The sequence below is a fragment of the Haliaeetus leucocephalus genome, unplaced genomic scaffold, assembly GCF_000737465.1.
Source record: "Haliaeetus leucocephalus isolate CR32 unplaced genomic scaffold, Haliaeetus_leucocephalus-4.0 Scaffold273, whole genome shotgun sequence".
Taxonomy (NCBI): domain Eukaryota; kingdom Metazoa; phylum Chordata; class Aves; order Accipitriformes; family Accipitridae; genus Haliaeetus; species Haliaeetus leucocephalus.
The window spans coordinates 3,478,644-3,491,947 of NW_010972709.1; the positions used below are offsets into that span (position 1 = coordinate 3,478,644).

General features: G+C 48.2%; 1 protein-coding gene across 1 annotated transcript in view; it reads right to left on the bottom strand.

Moving 5' to 3' along the window:
• NTSR1 (neurotensin receptor 1 (high affinity)) overlaps positions 1-13,298 on the bottom strand; it is a 58,557-nt gene extending 45,259 nt beyond the window's left edge. Inside the window, exon 1 of the mRNA XM_010569545.1 lies at positions 12,607-13,298. Within this exon, the coding sequence (XP_010567847.1) occupies positions 12,607-13,275 (669 nt within the window). The 5' untranslated portion in view covers positions 13,276-13,298. The remainder of the gene's footprint in view (positions 1-12,606) is intronic.
• Positions 13,299-13,304: the final 6 nt, after the last annotated feature.

The window sequence follows — 13,304 nt, forward strand, 5'->3', positions numbered from 1 at the left end:
AGCTGAAACCTCGGTGAAACAGGGCAAGACCGATAGGACCCGATGGGATTTGGGAGAAGCAGGGAGGGTGCAGGCAGACAGGGTGGGTTTGTGGTTGGGAACTGAGCTTGGGGAGCTCCATACTGGGAGCCACAGCCTCTTTCTGTTTTGTTATTATTACCGCCTCTCTGCCCTGGCCCCTTTTAAAAGTCCATTTCTTTGGATAACAGTGGTTTTGTTTCCACTGGAAGCACTGCCCTGAGACACGTTGTCAGTGAGACCCTCGTACTCTGGCTTGGTGATCAACCGAGGGAAAATGCATCCATAATGGAGCTCTTGTTGGAAATTCTCTGAGCTTTTTGCTGCCTCAGAGTGTGTTTAGCAGTGAGCTAGAAAGTCTAATAGGTTTCTGCCATCTTCTTTGACTCTCAGAAAAATGGCCATTGTAGCTGCTAGTGCTCTATCTTCAGACAAAACCCCTTTTTTACTAGACACTAAAGGATAAATGATATTTGCTTGGCTCCAGGATGCTCTTGGAAAACAACCAGCAGATCAGGCAGTGGTTCTGGCCATGCTGCTATTGCGTTGACCTGTCTCCAGTTAAAGCTGGGCTGGTTATTCCCTTCCGATACCCCAACGCTGCCTTCAAGCAATAGCTGCCCTTAGGAGGTCTCACCACTGCATGACTCCCTCTTAGAGAAAAGGAGGGAGAGGTTTCCCTTCCCCTTTGCTACAGGAGGCTCTCTTAGCGAGCAACAAGTACTCCAGTGACAGAGCCAGTATCTGTACAATGCCACAGGGGATGAGTAGCATCACTCCGGTGATTATTTAGACTGGGAGCTCTTTGGTACAGAGAATGATGGAATTATTTATGTTGGAAAAGACCCTTAAGATCGTCAAGTCCAACCATTAACCTAACACTGCAAAGTCCACCTCTAAACCATGCCCCTAAGTGCTACATCTACACGTCTTTTAATACCTCCATGCATCATCCTTTAATGTTTTTTGTGCAAGACGGAGTATAGGGGAGCTGGGGGCTCAGGGTCCCACTACACACAGCCACGGCTGTTTAGCTGCAATAGTCAAGGAGCAGGTTAAACCCCGAGTTTTCTGTCTTTCCTTTATGCATCTCAGAACTGTACCTCTACAGCAACCTGCAGAGCAGATGCCAAAACAAGTCTCAACCCAAGTTGCAGAGCCAACATCCTGCAAAAGGCTCTTTGCATTATTTAGTGTGGCGGAGCCCGAAGCAGAGCTGGAGTGTGAACCTGATCCATGGTGGAAAGCAAAACACAACTGATTCCTGTCCTGGCAACTAAAGGGTTTGGCCACATTTCACAATGTGACGTTGGTCACATTTCTCCTCCATGAAAAGTGAACTTGGGCAGTGACCTGGGCAGGGCATTCAGTTCTCTAGAGGGTGGGAGGGACAGAGAAGGACCCCCACAGAAGATCAGACAAAAACCTATTAATAAAGTCCATGATGAGGTGCTGAGCCCACAGCATTATACCTGACAAATTCATCACATGAAGATACAAAGGAATAAAACAGCTCCAGATAATTGCAGGGCATGAAAATATGTTCAGTGCCATCTTAAACTTAGTGAGATTAATTTTCCTGACAGCTTGTTTAAAAGGAAAGTGGGCTATATAATTAAAAGAAATAAAACCCTCACAGATGGCCTATTGTGTGACCAGCGGAGATTACCTTTCGAGGTTCTTGCCTACCTGAATTTCAGCATTTCCCAGAGGTTTTTATGCCTCCAGCCCTTTCCTTTGGCTGTGGAGCCACAAGCAGGCTTCCGGGCACTGATTTTTTTCAAAATGGCAGTCTTAGATACAGATTTCTTGATTCAAGTATTCTTAACACTTGCCTATAAAGCACCAAGCACAAATCAGCACCATATAAACCGGAGTAATAGAAAAGCCAGGCTGTTAATCTTCATAATGTGCCTCTCAGTGGGGATTTCATTTGAGTGTTATTTGCATTAAATATGATACTGAGCGCTGGATATGCAGTTATAAATAAATTAAAGGCTATATTTAAGTCAAACACTGTCCCACTGTTGACTGCAGACTGAAGCGTAAGAACTGTTAACAGCGGACCGTATAGATTTCGTCGGCTGCTTGACTTGCTGGAGGAAATGGTAGTGGCAAGTTCCATCACTGGTGCCCTAGGAAACTCATTTTGGGGGGCAATTAACTCCCTTAGTGGGGTTTGTAGTCTCAGCCCAAACTCTAGTAGTGCTCGCTGTATTGTGGACACTTTGGTTTGGGCAGAATATAGGTTTGCTGGAGCAAAACACCTCAAGTGCATCCGTCTTTTCCTTTGATATATAAACATCTTAATTATAGCAACATAGTCAGCCTTGCTCTTCTGGCAATAAGGAAAAAAGTTTGTGCTAAACTGCACTGAGATGAATTAATCACGCATTTTAGGCAAATAACGGAAAAAAACTTCTCCTGACCTCAGCGTATATGAAGCGATAGATGGGTTCAACTGCACAAAAGTCAAAGAGCTGAAGCTTTTGGTGATGAAAATTAAAATCCCTGGAGTAAACACAAGGTGTTTCAGCAGCAGAGTCAGACAGTTTGAAAACTATTAAGAAATGGGAGTTGTGCTTGCTCCGTGGTGCGGGAGGACATCACCTGATTTGCACCCCGGGCTGGAGGAGGGCAAGGTGGGAACAACCATCGTGAACCGAGTACAGGAGAGAAGGGTTTGAGGTTGGTCTGGTTTGCTTCAGACTTGGTAATAGCCACCGGGAATACTCCTGGTACCTATGGCAGAGAACAGCGCGGCAGCATGGATGTGAACCGTCCCTCCACCCCAGGACACAAATTAGACCACAAATATTTGCAGGAAGGTACACGATCAATGCAATGTCACGCCACATTTCTGTGCCCTCCTGACTGCCCAGCCCACTAATCCATCTTTAACCCCCTCAGCCGCTTTCAGACCCTGCTAGCTTGTTTTTAACCAACCTGTTACAAAACCACAAACCGCCATCCCTTTGCTTTCCTCTCCACCTCCCCACGCTCTACTTATGGATTTTCTTCACAACAACAGTGCAGGCATGAGGCTGTGCCTGTACCTTCTCTTGTACTGCTGAGAACGGGAGCAAAGAGAATTCAAATAGACTCTCAGGGGAGAAAAAAAGCATATCCCGAAGGGGCAATGAACTGAGCGGTTACTTTATTGCTGCTTTTCCCCAGTGTCTTTCTCTGCCGCAGCTCATCTCTGCCTCTTGGAGCCTCAGGTATTACAGGATTTTTTTCCTGGCATGGCTTGGTCTCCGGGCTGGACCAGGACTGCCAGGCTGGCCATGTGCCCTGCTCCACTGGGCATGCTGCAATGTGACATGCTGCACTGTGACATGCTTTCTGACCAAATTCCTGCATATTTTTTTGCCCTTCCAAGGGATTTTCCATCCCACGGCTCTCCTGCTCTGGCCAGGAAGCACCTGCAAGCTGCCAAAGCGGTGTGAAGGACAACGAGCCCGGGGCTGGATTTGTCCTTTGGGTTAGCGACTGCAGTCTATTAAGTGTTTGGGGCATACACACCACCCCATCATTGTATCTTGAGGTCAAATATCTATTTATTAGTCTGAACATATATTTGCCTTCCTCCTACAGTGCTTTGTCACACTTCACACAGTTGGAGTTAAGGAACAAGTAAGTATGACAGTGTCATAAGCCCGTGACTGACAGTCATAAAGAAATTAAACGTGGCCTTTGGGGAGGGAAACTCAGTTCTGTGAGTTTCTCTTTTAAATGAAACGAGTATCTTAAAATGTATAAATTGCCACTGTGATGATAAAATGTAAGGTCTTTGCAGGAGGAATCAACAGAGTGATGCAAGCAATGAGCTAAACTTTCCCAGTGGCTGCGTGAGTTGCCATTTTATAAGATGGTTTTGAAAAAAAACCCATAGAATAGGAGGGAAAAGCAGGTTAATTTGGTATTGAATGTACTCAAATAGTTATGGACTTATTAAACAAGTTCTCCAAGGGAACAAGGTGATATGACAGTCCTACCAAGTACCGAGACCACATTTATTCGGTTCAGCACTGCAGACCTGCGTTGTTCTAGATTATGTTACAATTAATAGAATGTGGCATTGCAATGACTGCAGGCTCCAAAGGTCAGGCAAGTGCTCCAGGCAAAGGGACAGCAGGTATTCTTTGGCCCCAGAGAAACAGTACCTGGACAATTTATGATATTTTAACGTATGACAGTTCGAAACACACCCGGTGTTGTCAGGAGGCAGGGCTTGTTGGCACATCCAAAGCGTCATCTCTGCAGGGGTCATTCAGCAAGAGGGAAGTCATGGAAAGATTAAACCAGGTCCACCCTGAAACAAAGATCCTCAGGCAGCTTCCAGGATCCCCGGAGGAACAGATTTCTTGAAGCAAGGTAAATCATTCGCTTCAAGAATGCAAGTTGGCTCTACCAGCAGTGGCCCAAAGTTTATTCTTTATTATCTAGAGGGAGTAATAATTGGCAGGCAAGTACCAGGGCGTATTTGCAAAGAGAGGGGAAAATGTTGCTGAAATCAGGCTTAATGCCCAGTCCTGTCTAGGCTGCCTGTTCCTCTTTTATATATTTAGGAATTTGCTTGGCAAAGAGACACCTGGAAGGTTTTATAAAGGGAGATTTACTGCACAGGGTTCAGCATCTGGGGAGACATAAATCCGTAGGCTGGTGTAAATCATGGAAAGAGCTGTCGGGCAGGGAGACTGCTCGCAGGGGCTGCTCTGCCGGAGCCGGCAACACGGCCACGAGCAACGCCACCAAACCCACGGCACGTCCTCCGGCTTAGCTGTCACTCCGGTGCTGCCCTGATTTACTGATACTGAATATGCTTTTTTGCTATGTGCATGGCTTTATAGTTTAGAAGTACTCCCAGCTTTTTTATGAGCACTTTGCATAAAAGAAATGCTTTTTTCCCCCCTTTCAGATACTGAAGTCTTTGTGAAAGTTTACATTTTTTCATTTCCACTAGGAAAATCTCATCTCTCTGATTTCTGTCTTCAACTGACAATTGTCTCTAGTCCCTGAGAACTTGAAAACTTCAAAGAAACCTCAGTGAACTTTCTCTCTCAAAAAAAAGTTCAGTTAAAAAGACCTTGTTCATTCTATTATTTCTTTTTCCATACGAGAAAAAACCCCCCATGAAGCCGTGCCCGACAGTGCACTCTCAGCACTGAGAATTATTGAAGTGAAAAAGCCACGGGAGACGAGAAACAAATCTCACATGCTCAAACCACCTGCGGGTGACCAGCTCCACCAGCCTGCCAGATGCATCTTCTCCGAAGGATGAGGACGAGAGCAGCGCTCCCCAGCAAGGTACAGCCCCATCCCACAGCATCCTCTGTCCTGGCAGGAGCAGGGGTGATGACAGGTTTCTGATACCCCAGGGAGGGAGGAGCAGGATGGACCTTCACACCCAGCTGCACCAGGAAGGCACTTGGGGATAGGGATATCAAATTGTCTCACTCCTGCTTCCCTCCCATACATGGAAAACTTAACAACCGATACTTTGAGTGCAGGAAAATACTGGGAATTAACTGGCAGCTCAGAAATTTCTGCTACCCAGTCAGGGTTAGTACTCCATCACCACCATCTTTTCTAAACCAGCCCCAAGCACTTGTTTCCTGAATAACTCATCAGCTCAACTGATTTATCATCAGCTTTTTCTTTTTAATCCCACACGTAAAACGCTTTCAAATTGGATAGAAGAAATGGCATCCATGGGAGGCAAAACGTGGGGGCTGATGTTATTGGAGCATGATGAGTTAGCTGGCCCTCTCCCCGAGAGCTTCATTTAAGGGAAAAAAACCCAAACCTTTCCAAGAGATCACACCTTTACACAAAATTACAGAACAGAGCTATTCAGCCCAGCCTGGGCAGGGGATGGCACGAGAGCTTGGTGCCCGCAGCCAGGCAGGGAAGCAGCACGTTGCCCCGTGCCCGTGTCTCGCCCAGGTCCCTGTCCATGGCAGGGCTCATGGAAGTGCAGTTCTTCTGTCCCTTGTCCTCCAAGGCACGTCCTACCACCCTCTGGGCTGCAGCCTTGCAGGATTCACTTTTAATTCACTGCTGAAGAGCAGCCCCTGTGCTCGGTGCCATCTGCACCCTGGGAAGCGAGGTGGAAGCGATGCCCGTGCTCGAGATGCTCCACGCTCCCTCCGCCACGGGGAGAGGAGCTGCCAGACCACCAGCTATCATGAAGCCAGACCAGCATTAATTATGATGCAAAGTGCTCTTGGCTTGCATTTCAAAGAGGTCTGAGACTAGCAAGGACACTTGCCATTTTGTAAGGGAATTTTTAAAATATCAACTCAAATTCCATAATAAAGGCAGCAAAATTTATCACTCAGAGAAAGGCAGCTCTTCATGAAACCAGGGGATGGGCTTGGCCAGGTCCCCTGCTCAGATATATCCTTCAGAGGGTGATGGGGGCCAGCAGCTGAGACTGGACTGGTCTCAGATGGTCACACCAGACAAGCGACTGCAGGGTGCTTCTGTGTGTGCAGAAGTAGGGAAAAGACTGGGAAAGCTCAGAATTTATAATCCGCTTTTCTCTACCATGCCAGACTGAAGGTGCTGACACCTGTGAGAGGGACGTGGGGTTTGGAGAGACGGGGAGGGTGGGCATTGGAAGCATCTCCAGCTTCACACAGCGCGAGTGGCTTATACCAGAGAGCAATCAGACAGATTGGGAATGTAATAACCCAGCTCCATCTGCTTAATGCAAGGGAAAGGAGGGATGTCAGCACTGGGACTGTTGGTTTTGGCATCTAACGTTATCTACTTTAGGGCTAGATGGCCACAACGCTCAGAATTTCCCACCTTGTCCACCCTGGACCCCACCACGCTCCCCAGCCTCTCCAGATACCTTTGCTCACCCGCTGTCCCGTGTCCCTCGGCAAGGAGTAATTGCACAGTAGGGAAAACATGAGGGTGACACAGTCGAAGCCCAAAAGCCACTCTGTCCCCCACCCAGACCCCCATGTGTCCCGCGGTGGGATGCTGCCCATCACGCGCGCCTCGGGCAGGACACAGAAGCGTTTCTAAACGTCAGGAAGCAAAAGTGCCATCTGTGAGTCTCAAGCAGATGCTGCACAGAGACGATAGTAAAAGCCTTTTAAGGGAGAGGAGGGGTGAAATAGGGAGAAGACAATTAAATAGCTGTTTTAAATGATCTGGAAGATTAAAGGCAGCTGCAGGTTTTTTGGGTTTGGTTTTTTTTTCTCTGGGAAGAGGAACCACTAGATTACCTTTGCCTCTCCTGCCTTTACAAACTGCTATTAAGAGGAAAACCTAAGAGCTAAATTGATCAGCCACATTTCCTCATTCTTTTATTATCCCTCCAGCTGACATCTCAGGAAGGGGGAGGGAAAAAGAATCAACTGAATTAAAATCAATTGGGGGAAAAAAAGAGAAGAAATTATGTAAGAACTGGCAAAACACAGCAGGCCAAGTGGTTATGTAAAGCAATGAACACAAGAGCTTATTTAATTTAGATCTAGCTGCAAGACGGACCACAGTGTAAACGGGCTGGGATTAGGCAGGCTGGGCTGTCGTGCATATGCTGAATTAAAGCCCTGGGTTCCTTGTGTAGTCCATGGGAAAAAGGCAGCTTTTTAGGGATGCTCACACCACCGACGGGCATCCCCACTGGGGTGGGTGTCTCTCCATCACTGTGGGGATGGATCCAGGCACATATAAACACCAACACCTTCGTTTTCTTGTCTACCCGAGGGGCTGGCAGCACCGTGACCTGACGGAACAACTTTTCGTGGGACACAGTCCTGCCACAAAGGTGCTGATTTGTTGTGCCGCCGGGGGGGTTAGCGGCACCCAGCCGTGGGCTTCTCTGGTGGGCAGAGATCTTGTGTGTGTAGCCAAAATAGTTTTATCAGCCAGGCCCGACGGGTGGGATTATCACCGTATGGAGCAGTAGTGAGTGATTTAAAACAGTACTATTATTAAAAGCCATAGTAGGAATTTGGCTGTAAGCTAAGGAAAAGAAACCAACTTCAATTCCTCTAGTCAACATCAGTATAAATGCAGGATTCCTGAACTGAAGCCATTGACTAATCCTGGATATGATTTGCCAGCAAACCTGGAGAGAATTCAGCCATTTGGTTTTATGGGTTGGTATTTTCACGTACTACGGAGAGATGCTTGTCATGTTTATTTTCTGCCGTTGTGGCAGAAAGCTCATTGCACCACCCTGCCGAGGTGCTCCTCACCGGAGAAAAGTGGAAGAGAGTGTTTGCAACATCGTGCATAGAATTAATAACTTTGCGGGCCTCTTGGACAAACGGGAATTGAATAGACGTCCTCGGAAGAGTGTGTAGAGAGTGTGGTGTTGGATGCAGAGAGGCCAGGCTGCACCATGCGTCTCCCAGCTCCAATACCTGGTCCCTCATTCCTGTCCCCTTCAGACCTGAAGCTATTAGGCACATTCCTTCAAAGGCATTGCAAGAAGAAACGTAGAAAGAAATAAAGCAGAAGACCTCCTTGGGCAAGCCGTTGTTTCATGTGCAGAGTTATTTACTCTACAAATCATCTGAACTACAAGCAGACTTCATAAAACATAATAAACAAGGGATGTGGAGGGATAGGCGAGCTGCAGCCAGGCAAGGGTGGGCTGATGCAGAACCGAACAGCAGCAAAACAGCTGTCCGCCCGCATCCGTGAGGAGATCCAGAGAAGTTCCCAGTGTGCCTCCCAAGAAGCTGCCCCATCAAATGAGCAACTTGGAGCTGATGGAGCTGTGACAGTTTATGGAGGCACAGGGCCTGCTGCCATGTGTTTTAATAAATGGGTTCACACCAGCTGTCCGTGCAAATAAAACATTAGCATGTGTCAGACACTATCTACCCAGGCACTTGCCATAGCTTAGGGGACATTTTGCAGCAGAGCCATCCAAGCGCAGACTGTGCCATGCCAACGGGAAAACACGTTTTTCTCTCTCCCGTGAATTATGGGGTGCCAGAGAGCTGCCCACACCCACGCTCCCCTCGCACACGTGAGATTTTAGATTGAAGGGTTGCCTGACTCTGTGTGCTGGGACTGATGGTCAGGACTGTAGGTATTTCTTTCAACTTCCCCTCTTTCCCCTGGTCCACCAAGGACCTCTCCAGAAAAGAGGTAAGAAGGTAAGAAAGTAAGAAGCAATAAAGGAAAACTGATTTGCACAGCCACCTGGACATTAAAATTCAGGCTTTTTTGAAAAACAGGGCTGGGAGCATATGATGCTAACGGCACACGGGGCTGCAAGGCTGTGAAGTAGCCAGACCCACAGGTACTGACCTGCAAGTGAACAGTGGAAACACCTCATTCTGCCTTGGTGCTCTCTTATCTGTTGCTGCCACAATGCAGCAAACCTCCTCCAGCTGAAGTGGCATGAAAACATGAATTTGCTTGTATGGGGATGGCTTTAAGAGGTGCTTAATTTATGTGGAAAAAAAACCCAAAATTGGCTGCAGTGTGTTTTAGAGGATGTCTGCCAGTTGAAGTGTTAACTAGACCTAAATAACGTGGCTATAATGGACTTATTCCTGCTACCAGATCCCATGCTGATGCCAATATTCAAACCAGATGTCCCTGACTGACAAAAGTAACAGGCAAGCTTGGCAATGAAGAATATATAATAAACCACATTCACAGGCTGACTTAAGCAGCTGCAAGGATAGCGATAAACAAAGTTAGGAAACAGTAGTGTTCTAAAGAATTAAGTGTCAGAGGCCACCCAGAGCTTACATTTCGATGGCACAAGGAGAGATGTGCAGTGCCCGGCCGTACTGATGGTGGTGACACACAGTGACACCCCGCAGAACATCTCACTTGCTGCTCTTTGTGCTCATCCGTCTGTGCTGCACTGAGCAATCTGTAATTACTAGAAGAATACCAGTAATTACTTCTTACAGTTGTTGTGGAGCTTAAGTGGTGCCAGTTAAGTAATAGGAGCGAGAATCAAATATGCAGAGTGTTGTTTGAATAGTTACTTTTTTTTTCTTGGTGTAAGGGAACCTGGTTGTTCCCACACAGTCTAGTTTCGCTCAGGAGCGCCAGCTGAAACTTAAATATTCCAAGCAAATACAGAGGAACTTTTCCAAAATGAGAGATGTTAAGTTAATACACTCAAATATTCATCCCGAGAAGCTTGTTCCAGCCCAGGGAAGAGCGTTGTCATGCGATGATCCCAGCAGAACCGTAGCTCACACTGGGCTCTGAGTCTATAAACGGTTACAATTGCTCTGTTCTGGGACTGGCTTTCAATCAGTCAACAAATAAAACATCTTGGAAAACTAATGGCTTCCAAAAAAACATCCCAATTTGCTTTAGACAGTTTGCCAAACAGGAAGAGGAGTGAAATATGTTGAGTGATTTATTACAAGTTATTTGCCAGTTTGAGCAAGTGCATCATTGCTTTGCTTAGTTTAAAGACAGAAAATGAACACAAAGAGATGCAAAGACTTGCTCTAAAGCAGCTTGAATCCACTGTGAAAGACCAGGGCTCCAGTTTTCCAACCAGCAAGACCTCTGCACGTCACTCTCCACATTACCACTGCCCTTTCTTTCACAGGTCTTCCATTATTTGTCTTTTTTTAAACCTCTGCACAGCTTATGACATGAGAATGCCTGCTCACACACTGTGCAACGGTTTCCCTTAATGCACTTCAAACTTGACTTGCAGCTGCTTTGCTTATTTGCTCTGGAGCTTTCCCCGGTCCAGGGCCCTGCATCACATTTTCTGCTGCTTCCCTGTGCTCAGAGGAATGGAGCGAAGCCATTAAAAAACCTTCCTATCTTAGCAAATCTACTGTTGTAGCCAGATCCCCTGAGAAGGAACAGTATGGTAGGGTTGTGTTGGTTGCTTCCCCCCCCCAACAGCTGTCTGTTTCTTTTTACTTTTAAATTAATTCACAAGTGAAATAGAAAGAATACATGAGGAAAAGCCCACAGGTGAACTTCACATACGGCATATTCACGCCTGCCTACTCCTTACTTGGCTAACAGGATAAGGTATAGCCTGAATAATAGCAAGACTGGAAAATACATTGAGAATTGTTTAAACTGTAATCTCCAAAGACATGGCTAGGAAATAATCCTCTGGTTTTAGCCCTATCATGATCACAATGAGCATCAATTTAATCCTAAGAGGAAGATGACTGGAAATAATGCATTTCAGCCACATTGTTCTCAAATCAGATGGCTCACGTCTCCTTAGAGAATTTGGCTTAAGTACACCGGGCTGCCACTGACAACGTTTATAAAGCACCTGCAGGAGAAATACAGCCCCCACCATCTCAAGATGAAAGTTAGGTATCAAGACAAAATGCAGAGGGAACCCAGGGCTTCTGTAGGGGCTGGATTTTGGTTTACTGGAGCAGTAGAGAGGGAAACTTGGAGAGACATGTCTAAACATCTACAGGCCCCGGGCTTAAATCTAACTGCATGTACCCTCATCCGCTTTTAGTGGGAGAAATGGTTCTGATTTGTTTCCGTTTAAGTTCCCTCCCTTTAACTGCGGGAACACTTCAAAGGCTTTAGTACACATGCTGTTTTAAGTTCTAATTGGTTGCTGATTAAACCCACCTGAAATTCATGTTCAAAATAAAAGATTGAGAAGCTATCACATGCGAGCCTGGCAGCAAAGGGACTGTGGAGATTGGTGTCTTGCTCTTTGTGTCTCGCCTTCCATGTCACTTACATTTTTCAAGCCTAATGCTCCAGTAAACAAATGCCTCAACCCCTCAGAGCACCGGAGCGCAGCAAGTGTTGATGCTGAAATCCTTTCCACGCATGGGCGTGTTAGGGTAAGCCATGTGTGGAGCCCAGCAAAGCATTTCAGAAGTCAGGAGGGGTCTGCTAGTTAAACCAGCTATGGATTTTTCCCAAACCAGCAAAAATACCAGCCTCTGGCTTTGAAGATGCAGTTCCTTTTTGGATGCCTATGCTACATCTCGTTCCCCAAACTTTCTGAAATTAGGATCTGTCACTACACAGAGGAGATGGGCTCTGGATCAATCCAAGGAACTGAGAGAGGGAGAGAGATGCTTTTCTTTCCCTCAATCTTGCTGGCCACTTTCCAGCAGCAGGAAAGGAGATGCAGAAGATACAGAGAAAGGGGGGAGATTTGTGAGTTTTCTGGCAACAAACTGCCACTTTTGGGGAGGACCTGAGCATCCCCGGTCCGAGACGGCGACCACACAGCAGAGAGGGGTCCGGCTGCCCCGGGGTCTGCGGCACATGGGGCTCCCGGTCCGGGACAGCGTGGGCTCCGGGCACCGGTCACACCGGGAGAGGAGCTCCAGGGGGGGGCTGCACGGATTTATCCCGGTGCAGGGTCTCAGCCTGTGGGGCTGGAAGGGGTGCGGGATGGGGGACAGCGAGCGGAGCTGAGACACACCACTCCCCCTTCTCCCCCAAAGAATCTTGCCTGCCCACACCCCGGTCCTGTCCGTTCCGTTAGGGCTGCCCGGGACCCCCCACTTCCCCAGGCAGACCCCCATGCCAGCCTCCCCCTCCTGCCCCGTCCGTCTCCACAAAGTTTGGCCATCTGAGCCCGGGGAAGGGGGGGGGGGGGCTACCCACCGGGATTCTCACCTGGATAACCGTCTTCAGCGTGGAGGCGTCCACGATGGTGGTGCAGATGAGGGAATCGGGATCGCGGTCTTTGCCGTAGATCTCCCCCATGGTGAAGATCATGGGGATGGCGAGGAGGAAGGAGGCGATCCAGATGCAGCTGATGAACTTCTTGGTGCGGCTGCGGGACATGATGCTCTTGGCTTTGAAGGGGTGGCAGATGGCCATGTAGCGCTCCACGCTGAGGCTGGCGATGTTGAGCGCCGTGGCGTAGGTGCAGGCGTCCCGGAGGAAATAGTAGCCCTTACAGACGACCCCCCCGAAAGCCCAGGGGTGGTGGACCCAGATGAAGTTGTAGAGCTCGATGGGCATGCAGAGGAGGAAGATGAGGAGGTCGGAGAAGGCGAGGCTGGCCAGGTGGTAGTGCACGGTGCTCTGCAGGTTCTGCAGCGACTTCTTGCGCACCAGCGTGTACGCCGTGATGGAGTTCCCCACGGTCCCCACCAAGAAGAGAGCCAGGTAGATGACGGTCACCATCACTTTGGAGTAGATGTCGGTGTTGACGTCCAGGTCCTCCTCGTCGGGTCCTTTGGGGAGCAGGTCCGAGCGGTTGGAAGCGTTGGCGTAACCGCCGGGGTGCGGGCGGGGGGGGCCGCCCGGTAAAACCGGGGCCGTGCCGTTCAGGTGCATCCCCGGCACCGGAGCGATCCCACCGGGGC